The following is a 17,004-nucleotide window of genomic DNA, read 5'->3' as shown; positions in this document are numbered from 1 at the left end:
GGGCTGTAACCCACTTCATCAGATGTAAGGAATAGAAATCAAATAGGGGGTGTATATATATACATCTAAGGGTAAAGGAACAACAACGGGGAAGCAAAGTCCGTTCAGGTAGAGTAGTTGAGGCCTAATCACAACCATTGATTAGGAGGTGAGAATGTGTGAGCAGTGACAATTACTTCTTGTAATGAGATAACCATTCCAAGTCCCTATTTAGACCCAGTTTGATTGTGTCAAGTTTGCAGATGAGTTCCAATTCTGCAGTTTCTCTTTGAAGTCAGTTTTTGAAGTTTTTTTGTAGAAGTATACCAACTTTCAAGTCAGTTACAGAGTGTCCTGGGAGACTGAAGTGTTCTCCGGAACTCATCTGCAAACTTGACACAATCAAACTGGGTCTAAATAGGGACTTGGAATGGTTATCTCATTACAAGAAGTAATTGTCACTGCTCACACATTCTCACCTCCTAATCAATGGTTGTGATTAGGCCTCAACTACTCTACCTGAACGGACTTTGCTTCCCCGTTGTTGTTCCTTTACCCTTAGATGTATATATATATATATACACCCCCTATTTGATTTCTATTCCTTACATCTGACGAAGTGGGTTACAGCCCACGAAAGCTTATGTCTGCAAAAATTAAATTTGTTAGTCTTTAAAGTGCTACAGGAATCTCATTGTTTTTACAAAAGATTAAGAAAAATATAGGCCCCCAGAAATAAGGACACTTCATAAAAGTAATTTTTATTATGCAACAGCTAAACCTGGTCCGAAAGTCATTCAAAAACTGACGGCAATTAAAACTCCTTGTACTTCTAAGGCACCTTGTGCACAAGGATCTCAGTGTGCTTTACAAACACTCATGAATTAATTTTCAATAGCCTTGAAAGTCACCTAATCATCATCTGCTCCATTTCACAACCATGGAACTGAGGCACGCAAAGGTTAAGGGTGGAATTTTCAAAAGCACCTAAAGGAACACATGACTTGTTCTGGAACACAGCGTGAATCAGTGGCTGAGTATGACATAACCCAGGATTCTTGACTCAGTCCCTTGTTCTAACCATTAGTCTTCAATCCTTTACCAAGTATATGATTTTACAAAGTTTTATTCTGCAAGCAAAAGGCAAATTGTATTGCACACAGGGGAAAGCAACTTATAGAAAAGTAGTGCTTTGGGGTTTTTTTTTTTTAAATCAGCCTTCATATAAATATTTTTAAAAACAAAATTCTTTAATTTTTTAAGTGATCTTCAAAGGGGAAATTAGTTTTGTCATTTGATTTTTTATTATATGTGAACGCTGGCCAAAACTTCCTATGCTGTATTTCTCTTTTAATTCTGCTTCGCTTCCCCATCCCCAAACCTTTTTTACATTAGAAATATTAATTCTTTACTTCTCTGTTTTTGCTGAAGAACTCCTTGGACTACTGAAAAATTAGCAGGATCACTACAAGGATGAGGAATGGAGGTAAATGTACCATTTTAGACACACTTGGTTTTGTTTAGTTTATAGACAGATAGGCCCAGGGTTTATACATTATGGTGCATAGGAAAAGATAGATTATTGGTTTGCCTCAAGAGCTTTTCTATACACAAAAAATATACCAGTATAGTGGAAGTAGTACAAGTCCACCACCACCTCCCAAGTGTGGATGTAGTTATACTAGTACAAAGAAGCTTATCCCTGCATATCACATTCCCATAAAAGAAGGGGAATAGGTTATATTAGGAGAAGGCACTTTTAGACCAGTATCACCGCATCCACACTACAGGTTATGCAGATTTAACTGTTTCAGTAGAAAAATCACCCACCTATGTGAAAGAGTTAAAATTATACAAAAACTATGTGCAGACCAAGCCTAAATATTAACAATCGTCTAGCTAGAGAAGCAGTTGCTAGCCAATATTGTAAAGAGGCTACTTAACTTGATGCAGCAACAACCAAAGAAATTAAAACAAGACATTTATCTCATCCCCTCAACCAGGTGCTTGGTCTGATGCCTTTTTTGTTATTATTATTATATTTAAATCTATCTAAAAAGTACGCAGTGTTGGTCCCAGGATATTAGTGAGTCAAGGTGGGTGAGGTAATATCTTTTATTGGACCAACTTCTGTTGGTGAGAGACAAGCTTTTGACCTCACACGAGCTCTTCTTCAGATTTGGGGAACATACTCAGAATGTCACAGCTAAATATAAGGTGGATCAGATTGTCTAGCATAAGTAGTTAACACACATTTCAAGAGATCATTCAAAGTGAAGTGGCCCATTAACATCCTTCCAGTCATTGGGGAGACAAGGAAGAACTGGACTGGGGCAGCTGTTAGTGGATTACAGATTGCCGTAGTAAACCATAAATCCAGTGCCTCTGTTCAGCCCATAATTTCTAGTGTCTAGCAAAGTTATGAATTTAAGCTCCCAGGCTTGTCTTTTGAAAGGGTCGTGCAAGTTTCCTTTACAGATGAGTATTGATTAGTCAGATATAGAGCTCATACAGGAAATGATAAAAGAAAAAAACACCCTATCGCCCATGGGTCACACTTCACAAAACGATTACTCCATATCTGACATTTCAGTCCTCATTCTCAGAGGAAACTTGCACAACACCTTCAAAAGAAGAGCCGGGGAGCTTTCATTCATAACTTTGCTAGACAACAGAAATCGCAGACTTAATAAAGATACTGGTATGGTTTACTACAACAATCAGTAATTTACTAATCCTATCTTTTTTAGTCCTATGACTGCAGAGATGTTAACTGCCCACTTCACCTTGAATGGTCTCTTACGTGTGTATACCACTTATACTAAACAATCTGTTCCACCTATTTAGCTGTGACATTCTGACTCTCTTTCCCAGTCCTAAAGAAAAGCTCTATGTAGCTCAAAAGCTTGTGCTTCTCACCAACAGAAGTTGGTCCAATAAAAGATACCCACCTTGTCTCTCACCTACCTCACCTACCTTGTCTCTCAAGTAAAATATGAAAAAAGCAGCTATATTTAAGATACCTAGCTGTGGCAGGCTATAGCAGAACACTACTGCTCCATATGCAAGTTCAGATGCTATGTTCATTCAACATTTAAAATTCTTTGCCCCTGCACCAGTATCTTGGTTACTAAAATATGCATTACAAAATTGTGAGGCTAACAGTATGACACTGACAGCACCAACTGCATCAAACCTATGGCTGCTCCTGCAAATGATCTGAAGAAAGGTTTATGTGCTTTGTGGTGGGGAGGGAAGAGAGTGTTTGACAATGGCTTTGGCACAGGACTCTGAATTAGCAGCAAAATGCAGAACTCCAGCCTCATTCTCTTCCTGTACATTTGTACCATTTGAATAACTTGTAATCATTGATGATGATGATGACGATGATGATTCAGTATGAGTTATTTACAGCCAAGGGAGCTGTTGCACAGTGGAGGAAGATGAGTGAAAGGTGAGATTACGATCATTAGGATGCGTGTGTTTAGAAACATGTCACAAGATTTGGGATCATATTACTCCTGTGAAGTCACATGGTTAAAATGACAAACTCCCTCTGAATTTGTCAATATATTTATCTTTACATTTTGAGAGGGAGGGTTGGCTAGGGGCAGCTATGTTCATTAAATCCTACACAGTTAAATCCATATGAAAACTCTATACTCTCAATCTTGTACAATTAAATTTCTGCTAATGACCAGATTATTTTCTATTCCATTCAAATTATCACAAAGACTACTATATTGGCAAAGCTTTATTTAATTTTACAGACAGCATTATATCCTTTATTAAGAAACTCAAATCAAGAGTCCCTAGAGACTAGCTTTGCTACAGCAGGTGTTTCCCAGTGTCTCATTATGCTCCCTCTAGCAGCAAACACAAGACAATAAAAGCAAGATACCCCACCCTGCACTAGACACCACACTGTACAGGCCCTTCTAAACACTTTCAACTCCCTCCCAGCCACTAGCCTGCTGGTAGTCTGGGGGAGGGATGGAGATGGTGGTGGGGAGAACAGTTTTTACCTCTGTACAAGAAAAGCTCAACGACACAGTCCAGTCGGTAAGAGAGACAACCAGTGTCAGGATATAAGCCAGCAGCCATTTGGTTTTCCGAAATTCTTCCCAACCAATTAAATAACTCTGGAAGACAAACAAAATGTAATTGTTAAACCATAACAAGTTGAGTGGGGACCTGACTGACAAGGAAACTGACCACAATACACAATCAAAGATTTGTTAATTTTAAGTCTTTGTTTGCAAATATTTCCCATGCAATCTGGAAAAAAACTTTACACAGGATCCTAGAATTCTTTCTACCAGCAGAACTAAATAAGAGTCAACGGAAATTGCAAGTGCTCCTCACTCCTTTGAGTAGACCTACACACACACACACACACACACACACACACACACACACACACACACACACACACACACACACAGTAAATGTCTGTTTAGTGATCAAAATGCTGATCCTTCAAAAATAGGAAGCATCTAAGGGTTGAAACATTAGAAATTGATTTATGAATCTGAGTAAGCTGGATCATGTAGGGCCCAATTCTGCAACTCTAACACTAATAGCAAGAATACCTGGCCAAATAAGATCAGCAGGATCTGGCCCTTAGCAACACAATTATCATTTAATTTACTCTCAGTGAACAGTAGCCTGAATTTAAGGAAATATGGCTGTATTTCTTGGAAATGAATGATTAGTATCTCCAAATTTTGAAGTGGTTTTGCACTGTTTTTATATATCAAAGTGAAGTTGCATTTTTCCAAAATTTAAGGCAGAATCAAACAACCCAAATTTGAAACCTGAATAATCCCTTCAAATCACACCAACTCCTAAAATATAAAGGAGGGACAGACAGATTGCTTTGACCATGTCTACCAGAACTATGCTGAACAAGCACACATGCTCTTTTTACACTATACAGGTTACGGCCTTTGCTCACCTTCACAGAGACATCAGCTATAAAGACAAGGAAGCAAAGCAGCTCAATACTTTCAGTCAGGCCACAATAAGGCTCCCAGGCTTTGCTGCGGTATCGTACGTCCGATGTGACAGTAAGCGATGAAGGGATTTCAATGAAAGCCAGAGCCAGGATTATAGTAATGGTGAGACTCAAAATCCTGGAAGGGTGGGGAACATAAAGACGGGAATAAAAGGAAGTAGACACTGATCACAAAATTAAGTGAGTTTATCATAGTATCATAGAGGTTTTTAAAGTGCGGCTTGACAAAGCCTTGGCTGGGATGATTTAGTTGGGGTTGGCCCTGCTTTGGGCAGAGGGTTGGACTAGATGAACTCCTGAAGTCCCTTCCAACCCTAATCTTCTATGATTCTATCAGAAAGATATTACATTTCATAATGGTATTAAACTTAATGCGTACAGTGGACACCATCTGAAAGCACTGTATCACACCCCAATGCAGTACCAGACGTTTTGTCTGCATTTAGAATGAAAAAGGCTGGCCTCAAACCAAATACCACAGTTTGGCAAATGTTCTTTTAACAGCACCCATTGGAAATAGATGAACTAGAAGACACACAATTGCTGTTGCGCTTAATTAAATGCTAATAACAAATACAAGTTTGTGTATAATCTAGCGTAAGATCCTGCAAATAGTCCTTATTTCTATGACTAGCCCCATGGAATTCAACAGAGCCATCCACATGAGTGAGACTATACAATACTCAGTACTTTCCATTCTCATCATGTTCAGATTTCTTCTTCAATTTGATTTGCTAGAAAAGTTTGTTTTGGCATAAAACAACAATTATTATATTAGCTACTCAAACTAACAAAAAACAGAGAAGAAGTCATTTCAAAACCCACTGCTAAGTTAGACAGACATGAAGAGCAGAATACCAAGTTCTCACCACTGGCAAATTCTTGAATAATACCATCGATAAAGCCACAGGGATTTGGAGTCCACACGGTGGTTTATGGAACGATACTGGAGGCAGGGGCAAAGCATAAAAAAGGTAATTCAGACACTGCATTTGGTCTCCACCTCAAAGAGAGAGATCAAGCTATTTAAAACCTAAGACAGCTCAATTTTTTGGACACATTCAGCTTTACACTAAGACATAGAGCAGGAGTGGCCAAACCGCAGTTCGCGAGCCACATTCAGCTTTTACAGTTAAAGTGCCGCTCACAGAGCCCCCTTCACACCTACCAGACTGGGGTGGGGAGCTCAGGGCTTCTGCCCTGCAGTGGGGTGGTGAGGCTACAGGCTTCTGCCCATCAGGGAGAAGGATCTTGGGGCTTCAGCCCTGTGGGCCACGCCTGCTGGGACTCTGGGCTTCAGCCCTGTATGGTGGGGAGGTCTCGGGACTTCTGCCCAGTGGGAGGCACCTGCCAGGGCTTGGAGCTTCAGCAGGAGCGGGGCTGAAACCTTGGCAGGCACACCCTGTGGGAAAAAAGCGCCGAGCACCACCACCCTGCCACAGGGCTGAAGCCCTGAGGTTCAACAGGTACACCCCAGCTCTCAAACTTCTGAAGATTTTTGTATGCGGCTTCAAGGGTCAGTAAGTTTGGCCTCCCCTGACATAGAGGCTACTAAAAAAGCCAAATTACGGCTTGCGTAAAGTGAAGTCCACCAGTGATTACCCCTTAGTTTGCACACATGTGAAGACTCAGAAAAGTGCAATGGGAAAGAATTCACTTTTATAAAGATCTCTTCACTCAAGGACCTCAAAACATGTTACTCACATACATTATACTTCAATGCCCATATGAGGCAGGCATCATTATTGCCATTTATAGCTCAGGAAGCTGAGGCACAGAGTGGCTGCATGGGCCGAGGTAAGTTAATTAAATAGTCAGTAACTGAGCAGGAAACAAAATTCAGGAGTCCTGACCTGTAATTCCCTGCTCTACCACTAAACTCTACACCAAGTCTAATAATATCCAGTCATTTACCTCACTTATTTAGCATTCCTTCAATTTAAGTTTGCTCAAAAAACCCTAAGTAAAGTAAATGTGGAACAAACTGACTCTGAAAATAAGAGCTGGCCTAAATTTCAGCCCATATAATCAAACAAAGCAGTTTAAAGTTCAAGCAAGTAGCAGCCACACCTCACAACGGATCTCCTGCTTTTGCCAAAACCCACCTTAGCGTTTCATATCTTATGAGATCTAGTGGTTTTTCAGAAGTACATCTGCTCCTGGGAAAGCCCCAGGGTGCACTGTATTTGAATATACAACAAGAGAATTCCAGACCTAAGGCCTCTCAACTAATATCATGGAGGTAACCAGGAGTCAGAGAAATTTTGAAAGATGGCATGCAGAGAAGAGGCGGGGGGAAAAGGACAAAGGGGAGTTTCAAGAGATAGTAAATTCAGATAAAGCTAGAGAAGTTTGGTTGTTTGTCTGAAGCTAAACTTTAAAGTTCACCCACTATTAAATTACAGGATGTAGACAGGTTTTGATCCAAGTTACAGGGTTTGCTCAGATGATCTGTGTTAGTAACAGCATTGGGAACTTTTAAAATAACACGCTGAAAGACAGCTGTCTTCTGACAAATCTATGGCAGAAATACCATCTATTTTATAATACAGTGGGGAACCTTCCTGTAGTTAAATTATCCTGTGAAAAACATGACTTTCCTAAGCAAAGGTTCATTATAACTGAACTTGCAAATTACACTGTAGTGATTTGGAATTTCCATTCTGCTTCATAAACAAGATTTCACTCTATCAAGTTAAGCACATTTCAATGTATAATTTATGCTGAAAGACTGATCTGCTTAATCTCATCACCTCAAATTACACAACAAAGCTAACAATTATGACATATAACAAATATACAGCACTATAGTCACAGTAAAAAAGAAACAAATTCTATTTACCTGTATTGCATCTTCAATAAATACTACAGCTTGGTTTATGTAAAGATCATGATCAATTCCAGCAGCTGTAGGTTAAAAGAAATAGAGGTCATTTATGATACCTGAGCAAAGCGTACAACACCAATTATTAATTATTATTTATGTTAGCAACAAGGTGTCCCAGTTGTGGTCCAAGATCCTATTAGGTTAGGTGCTGTCAAAAAAATGGAACAAAAAGATAATCCATGCCTCAAAAAGTTTACGTTCTAGGTATAAGACAAGAGACAACAGGGGGATACTGACAGAAAGGGGAGCACAAAAACAATGAGACAATAAAAGTCAGCACAATATGCAGAGGTCTCAGCCCACCAACTTGCTTATGATGGTCAAATAATTGTCATGTTTCTGAACATGGAGTATGAAGAGACGAAGCTTCCTTTCCTATCATACAAACACTACCTTCACTCAGTGAATATGAAATTTAAAAAAATCTACTTTTCTTTTCACTATTTCTGATGTGTTTACTTATGCCTCTCTGACAGATTCTAAAAGGAACATAGATTAGTCTATTTATAGTCAATTTCAGTTTCAGGTCCTTCTATAGCCTGTTTCTAAAGCAAAGTATTTGGGTTATAAGATTTACAGTCATTTGTTTTGGGAAGGGGTGGGCGGAGAGCAACCTTTCCCCATCAGAATGTAAAAAGATGTTATATAAAAATAAGCTTTTACAAAACCTAAGGCCAATAGAAATGTTTCCAAAACCTAAATTTGGGACAAAATTTGTCCGAACTACGTCCCTAAAATATCTCATCTATTGCAAAGAATCATGCCTCTCAATTTGACGAGGTCTAAACGTGGAATGCAATGTGTGGCAGTGTACCAAAATGAGGGACACGAAAAAATGATTAATTCAGGAAATTTAAAATGCTTGTAACAGTGTAACAGTTCTTTTAGAGTAAACAGCACCTTTCTAACACCTTGACTAATACCTTCCTTATTTCTGATACAAATGTTTTCAATGAGGGGTCATAAAATTTGTGCAGACCATGGGTAACTCTGGGGCCAACATGAACAATATTGCTCAAATAAAGTATGAGATTCTTACATTTACACAGCACATTTCACAACAAAGGATGGACACCAACGTCTACCCAAACTATACACAGAGCACCATAGCTATGCCAACCTAACATCCAGCTTAGGGACAGCTCGGTCAAAAAAAGAATATCTCCGTCAATCTAGCTACACAGCTCCTCGCAAAGATGGATTACCAACAGGGATAGAAAAATGCCTTCCACTGATGTAGGAAGCATCTATACACAAGTGCTACAAAGGCATAGCTGTAGCAACATCTGTATTGTAGACATGACTGGGCCCAATTCTTCCACCCTCATACTGAGTAGTATTTATCATGAGTAGACGCACTATAGTGAGAAAGTAGCATTCAATTCAAGAGTGCTACTCAGTTAATAATAAAATCTGGGCCTCTTACAAACAATTATATAAAAGTTCTAGCTATAAAAAGCTTGTGATCTAAGGCTGGGATTTTCAAAAGAAGCCTAAGGGAGTTAGGTGCTCAATTCCTACTGAAAGTTAATAAGCATTATGGCATTAGCCACCTAACTCTTATTGAATTTCAAACTGGAATTAAGCACCACCTCCCTCTGGATCCTTTGAAAATCCCAGCCTAAAGACAGTGTGAAGTTTGGTTTATACAATTTTCCACATGACACCATCCCTTCAACATAAAAGCCCATTTAAGAATTCTATACATCTTTTTAGAGATGGAAAAGCATTTAGCTCTTAATATGGAAGAAAGTAACAAGATGCAGAGGGGTGGAGGAGTGAAAACAGTTTAAGCCTCAAATCTTCTCCCTTTTGTTCACTCATTAACCCCAGTCAACTAGGCTCATCCAAAACAAGTAGGTAAATAAATCAGTGGCCTATACAGCTAAGTAATGCAATGTGACAAATCAAATCCACATGCCAGCTACGTAAATACACTATCAGACTATGGGCATTAACCTTGATACACCAAGGCTTGTCTACACTGGGAAATTAACAGACTAGTTTATTCCAAAACAGCTAGTCTGGAATAGCTTCCTATGTGAACATCCTATTCAGGAATAAACACTTTATTCTGGAATAAACAGTGCACTTCTAAAGGGGGGTGAATTGTTCCTGAATAAGGTCACCTTTAATCCAGAACACAGTGCCCAGATGAGGAGCTACTATGGTGCGCCCGCTTCATTCCACAACCAGCCAGCCCGTCCGTTTCCCCACGCAGACAATCAATCCTTCAGTTTAGGTTCAATCATTACAGGCATCACACACTATTGACCCTGAAGTCTCTGTACTACAGCAGGGCCTAGGCGCTGAAGCCCGTGTCCTGTGGGCTGCATAGGCGACAGCTCCGGGCACGGAGATCGCTAAGCTAAGGGGTCTTTTAAGCCCCACGGCGGGCGGCAGTGCCTATGTTCTACGGGGCCAAAGCTACCTCCTCTGGGCTGCCCCACCCGGGCAGGCGCTTATCCAGGGGCCACTCTACGGAGCCCGGTCCCTGAGCACGCCGCCGCGGAGGACCGCGGGACCTGCGGGGGCCAGTGGGACCCCGCTGCGAGGCACCAGCCCTAGGCTCCCCCGCCCCCCACTCACCGTCCTGGACGGTGCAGGAGGCCGCGGAGTCGGTGCAGGGGCCGGCCCCGAAGGTTGCCCCAAGCGGGTGGCCGCGGCCCGCTGTGCGGGCAGGCAGCAAAGGCTCCTTCTCGGTGCCGGCTCCCTCCTCCATGGATAGCAGCGGCGGCGGCTGCACCCAGCGCTCCCCCGCAGCCGCTCTCAGCCGCGGCCGCCCGGCTCATCGGGAGAAGGAAGGCAGGCAACGCGCAGCGCACCCTGTCCCCGCCGGGGCTGGCGGGGCCAGGCGGGGCTCTCCGCCCCCGGAGAGCCGGCCCGGCTCCGCCCGCGGCACGTGACCCGGCAGCCCGCGGAGCTGCAGGACTCCGGCCCGGCCGCCTCCTGCGGGACTCCCTGCTGCAGTGCAGCGCCCCGGCCTCCGCGCCCGGCTGGAGAGCGGAGCGCTGGTACCGCAGCCAGGCAGGGGCTCCAGACACCGGGCGAGCGGCTGGTGCTTCTAGGGGCCTGGGTGCAGCGTGTGGCTGCGGGATCTGCCAGGGGAGGAGGGGAGCAGAGGAACTGGGGGCCGTGGCTGCTGTTACGCCCTGGAGACTCCCCCTCCCCCCGCCACTTCCCGAGGACGTCACCCCACTCCCAGCGTGATCGCTGCTGTACCAGGATCTCTCCTTCAGCTGGGGCAGGGACAGGACACGGGTTCCCCTGCCCACAGGAGAGTGGATATCCCCACAGTCACTCGCGCTGCCTTGGTTCATATTGAGCAGAACTATAAATCTAAAGGACTGGAGCCTACGCTGCTAGCACATCATCATTACTGTGATTATTGTCTGTAAAGCACTGTAGTATAGTCACTGTTACACAGAACAGAAAACTCACACACCCAGCCAAGGTGCTTTAGCGACTTTTTAAACTTTGTTTTGGATGTGAGCTCAGTCTTAAAAATCAGAATCCAATTTTAAAAAACTGCATAACTGTACAAATAAATTACCTGGAGTAATCCCGGAGTAGTTCTGCTGCCATTGATCTCTCCAGCCCACTCTATAGCTAGACAGCCCAGTACTTCATTTGCAGTAATTATAACCAAGATTCTCAAAGATATTTAGGCGCCATTGGGGAATTAGGTGCCTAAATACATTTAAGGATCTGGGCCTATGTGAAAGCCTTTGGCTAATCTTTGATACCTGGCATTTGGCCAACTTCTTTAGAGTAGAATCCAATAAAATGAGGTAAGAGTGGATTTACTATACACTGAGTGACCACTTGTTTATTAATTGTCATATCTTCCATAACATTTTTTCCAGAGAACTGAGCACTGGAAGTTCCTGTCTTTGCCACCTACTCACTGTACAGCTTTGGCCAAGCCATCTCACTTTCGGTCTCCATTTTTACTGTCTAAAATAAAGACCCAACTACTTGTGCACCCACTTCACAAGGGTATTCTGAGAATTAGTGAAGTTGGTAAATGGGCGGTGCTTTGAACATGTAAAGTACTATATAAATCCCAATCAGTCTCAGGACCACTGAGTACTGTACAAACACATAGGATAACACAGCTTCTGCCCTGAAGAGTTTATGCTCGTTATTATTATAAAATGTATTGAAGCATGTACTGTACTTACCTGCAACATTGCTTTTTAGAAACAGACAATTTATGGAAGCCAAGGAGTTCATTGGAAATTGCGCTTTCCACCAAACCCTCTCTTTGTTTTCATGGAAACAAGTATTTTCCACTAAGCCATGTGATTCAGAATGATTAAATCTTCCATTCTCACCACCTCATCCACAGATTACATCAGGTTTCCCTTTTATTGCATGCCTTTAAAGTTCTAGATGGCTCTGTAATGTGACAATGTTTTTTTGTTGTAATTGTTTACTGTGCAGTTTCAACTACAAGTGCAATTTGGAAAGGGTAAAATATGTCATGAACTATAGTAAAATTATCAATGGGCAATATGTCCAGTGTAATGAAATTAACAGAATGTCTCATCTGAACAAGGTTCTATATGTCTATAAGAGCAATATAAAATGAAGGTTAACATTACTGGGTTTGTTTTCTAAAGCTGACTCAGCATAGTTCTTATTGAATCCACAATGTATCTTAAAGATTTAAAACAGAGATGGAGAGTCTTTAAGTTTTAGAAATGTAGGTAATTTTGTAATATAAAATAATTGAGAGATCAACAAAGAACTGATTTTACATAAACAAAATATAATATTTAAGAGAAATGTTCCAGCTATATGAGAACATTTGGAGAAATTACTACATACATCCACTTTAACCATGATATTCTTTAGGATGGACTGTTAGTATAAATCTGCGTAATCACAGCTGACAGTCTGTTTATTTTAAAACCTGCACATTTTTCTACATCTATATACCCTCCCCTCTTTAATGATGGAGGAAGAAGAGGGGTTTTCCTTTTGCCACTTTATTCATGTTCTAAGCAAAGATGACAGAAGCACTATTTAGAGTAGACATGATCAAATCACGGCTCACAAGCCACATGCAACTCTTTTACAGTTAAAATGCGGCTCACAGATAAATTACGATGCAACACACTTTGTGGTTAGAACTAATATTAACATGAAATTTTTAAAAAAGCTATACAAATTGTTGAAAGAATTTCAAAACTGGTTTTTGCTCTTACTGAGTGAACCCAATAGTGACACTGATAGAAAGAGAAACTCACACATGCACATTATATCAGGAAATTAAGTCATTCTGTCTTCAGACAGCAGAGGAAAAGATGGGCTAGTGAAGGAGAAGTAGAGCTCAGAAACAGGTTTGCGTAGTTGGAAAATGAAGAAGGGGCACAGCAAGTGGTTACTGATGGTGGGAGGGCAGCGAAGAAGAGATCAGCTAGTCCTATACAAAGAGTGGATGAGCCAATGGAGATACCACCAAATAAGAGCCCAGGAGGATACAGGAACGGTTGCAGAGGATTGCAAAGGAGAATAGTAGATGAGATGACTTGTAGCCAGAAAGAACAGGGGATAGGCAGGAGAATCGCACCGTTACCAGGAAAAGGTGACTGGTACGTGACTGGGGAGTCCCTGCTGAGAAGAACAGACAGGCCTGTAACCAGAGCTCATCCAGAGAGCAGAAGGGTGTGCTGTCTGCTGGGTGTTAAGATATGAGATGTGGACCTGAGGCTGAAGAGGATCCTAACAGGAGCGGGAAAGAAATCACTGATTGTCCTTCATATGGGTACAAATGATATAGCTAGATTCTCGCTGGAACTTAATAAAGGAGACTATGCCAGACTGGAGAAGACTCTTAAGGAAATGGAGGTTCAGGTGATGTTCAATGGGATTCTGCCTGTCCCTAGAGGATGACAACAAAGGCGTGACAAGATTTTGATGATCAACAGACGGCTCATGCAATGATGTTATAAGGAGGGCTTTGGGATGTATGGTCACTGGGAGGCATTCATGGACAGAGGACTGTTCTCTTGGGATGGACTTCACCTGAGTAGGAAGGGAAATGCACTTCTAGGATGGAGGCTAGCACAACTAATTAACAGGGCTTTAAACTAGTGAGTTGGAAGACATGGTTGGGAGATGCCCAGGTAATCTCCATGCCTGATTTTAGCATTGAGAGGGAGGAAAATGAAGTAAGAAAGGACACAGCAGTGGGGAGCAGAATGGACATTAAAAGGAAGGGTAGCATAGATACCAGCCTAATAGGTGATATTAGCAGTAGAATGACTGTGCCGAATCATGTAAGGAACGTGAGCGAAGCCAAACGGCTAAAATTAAGATGTTTGTATACCAATGTAAGGAGCCTGGGTAACAAAATAGAGGAACTAGAGCTACTGGTAGAAGAAGTGAAACCAGATATTATAGGGATAACAGAAACATGGTGGAATAGTAGTCATGACTAGTATACAAGTGTCGAAGTATTGAAGTTCTGGAATAGCCTTCCAAGGGGAGCAGTGGGGGCAAAAAACCTAGCTGGCTTCAAAACTGAGCTTGATAAATGTATGGAGGGGATGTTATGATGGGACAGCCTAGTTTGGTAATTGACTAATCTTTGACTACTGGTGGTAGATATGCCAAGGGCCTGTGAGGGAACATTTGATGGGATGGGTTCTGAATTATTAGAGTGAATTCTTTCTTGGGTGTCTGGCTGGTGAGTCTTGCCCACATGCTCAGGGTTTAACTGATTGCCATATTTGGTGTCGGAAAGGAATTTTCCCCCAGGGCAGATTGGCAAAGGCTCCTGGGGTTTTTCACCTTCCTTTGTAGCATGGGGCATGGCTAACTTGCTGGTGGACTCTCTGTACCTTAAAGTCTTTAAACCATGATTTGAGGACTTTAATAACTCAGTCAGAGGTTAGAGATTTATTACAGGAGTGCGTGGGTGAGGTTCTGTGACCTGCATTGTGCAGGAGGTCAGACTAGATGATCATATTGGTCCCTTCTCACCTTAGAGTATATGAGTCTATCCTCAACTCAAGAACACTAGTATGTGACTCATCTCAACTTTCAGCACAACATGCTGCTGTGAATCACTGTACTCCATGATGAAGTTCATAGAATCAAAACATTGTGCAGTCCTTATCAATCAACATCTGACCAAGTTCCTCCATACCAACTTGACAACATATCAACCAGATTTCCATATCAACCAGATTTCCTTACAACCAGGATGGAGACCCACAAGGCCTTTAGCTCTAGCAGTAATTAGTGGTGATACAGTAAGTATTATATTAAGTTATGCATGTCTTGTGGCTCTCAAATTTCTGAAAATTATCATATGTGGCTCGGAGGGTCAGTAAGTTTGGCCACCTCTGATCTAGAGGAATGCTTTTCTGACAGATTTAGAGAAAATTCTTGTATAGTTTTCATGGTCTAATAATGTATTTATGTTTGCAGTGTTGTTGCCATATTGGTCCCAGGATAATAGAGAGACAAGGTGACGGAGGAAGTATCTTTTATTGGACCAACTTCTCTTGGTGAAAGAGACAAAATTGTGAGCTTACGCAGAGCTCTTCTTCAGGTCTGAGAAAGGTACTTAGAGATTCACAGCCAAATAAATACCCATAGTGCTTAGTTCTTCCTAATTGGCTTTAGAAAAATGTAATGTTAATAATATTCTTCCACTGAAATAAACTGGTGATCTGATTATTAGTGGACAGGTATTATTATTGTAATTGGCACTAGGGCTGGCAGTTTCAGCTCAGTCTCCATGCCCAAGCAGTCCTTGCTATCTCCCAACCCTTGTTGACAATTCCATCAGGCCAGGATTGAGGCATAATTGCAGAGCAGTAAGGGAAAGCTTGCAATGTCTCTATTTGCTGTACCTATTCAGTGGAACTACTTCAGGCTCTAGCATCATCTTGCCACTATCTTTCACCATCTCAAAAGTTCACTTAAAATTGGTTGGGATGGTTTATTTGTTTTAAAAAAGAAAAACTTTTCCATTTTTTAAATGAGTTTTCTTTTCAATTCTTTTAAAACCTACTTTGCTATGGACAGCCTCAAAAATCTTTAAGCTAAAATCCTACTATGAAGAAGTAGCTTTTTCATCCCCAGTGGTACCACTATGGCTATTCGTGTGTATATTTTTGAGACATCATTGTTTCCCTGACTCTTTTTTAAGCTTAAATTACTGCCTTGTGGGGGGAAAAGGGAGGGGGAACCTTTCCAAAACTAACAGAAATTTGTGTAATAATCATTCAGGCAATATTTTTTTAAGATTAAGCAATAAATTATAATGTGATGTATTACTGAGTAACAGTTTAACTATAGGGCATATTGGGCAATAAAAATCTTTTCTAATGTACAAGTCACTGTTCTAACTGCAAAATATTTATAGTTAGAAACATTACATCTCAATGAAAGCTAGACCTGAACCAAAGGTTGGTGTGTACTCAGGATCTGAATTCAGATGTCAATTTTTCACATCACTGGTTTTTATAATGGGACAGCCAAAATCCTGGACCTGGGCACAGTCCCAAACTCAAAAATTAAAGTAGGTGTGCATGCCTCAATTTCCCATCTATTGTGCTGGTTTCTAACATAGTCACTGGTTTGATGCTGCAGTCATTACTCAGGTTCATAGTCTCATTAACTTGAACAGGGAATCCACACCTCTGCTCCAGGCATTCGACTAGGGTTTGTTCTGTGTACCCGGCTTCAGGAATTATCACTTATGAGTCCAAGAGGCAACATGGTTGTTTTCATAGGGCTCTAGAGAGAGAAGAACTTATCAAAGGAACATGTCTGCAAGAGCAAATATGCAGGAAAGATAAAACTTCAGACAAAATTTAATTAGTCTGAACACTCAATTACTAAATACCAACTGGTATCCCATGATCAGCATGATTACCAGTTCCCTCAGCTATGCCTTCTGAGAAGTTTATTGACAAGTAATGGGATTGTGACATCTGAGGTCAGTTGCCATCTCTCCCCCTTTTCTTTCTCTTTTCTCTACACCACAATCAGCTCAGAACAAGCCCTGCCCAAGCAAGCCAGAACTTGAACTCAGCTATTAGAAATGATGACAGGGTGCTAACATGCTATTTATTAAAAAAAAAAAAAAATAGCTAAG

General features: G+C 41.4%; 1 protein-coding gene across 3 annotated transcripts in view; it reads right to left on the bottom strand.

Annotated features, from left to right (window-relative positions):
- Positions 1–10,756, bottom strand: part of TPCN2 (two pore segment channel 2) — a 41,912-nt gene extending 31,156 nt beyond the window's left edge. For all 3 annotated transcript variants that reach the window (XM_067558216.1, XM_067558218.1, XM_067558217.1), the window contains exons 1-5: positions 10,473–10,756; positions 7,839–7,903; positions 5,866–5,942; positions 4,937–5,114; positions 4,005–4,121 (exon numbers count right to left, since the gene is read on the bottom strand). In XM_067558216.1, coding sequence (XP_067414317.1) covers positions 4,005–4,121; positions 4,937–5,114; positions 5,866–5,942; positions 7,839–7,903; positions 10,473–10,605 — 570 coding nt within the window. In that variant the 5' untranslated portion in view covers positions 10,606–10,756. The remainder of the gene's footprint in view (positions 1–4,004; positions 4,122–4,936; positions 5,115–5,865; positions 5,943–7,838; positions 7,904–10,472) is intronic.
- Between the last annotated feature and the right edge of the window lie 6,248 nt (positions 10,757–17,004).

The sequence above is a fragment of the Emydura macquarii genome, unplaced genomic scaffold (genome assembly GCF_026122565.2).
Source record: "Emydura macquarii macquarii isolate MOO-44397 ecotype Brisbane River unplaced genomic scaffold, CSIRO-AGI_Emac_v2 contig_1876, whole genome shotgun sequence".
NCBI lineage: Eukaryota > Metazoa > Chordata > Testudines > Chelidae > Emydura > Emydura macquarii.
The sequence above is the reverse complement of the archived record's forward strand: the minus strand, read 5'-3'. Positions and strand labels throughout refer to the sequence as shown.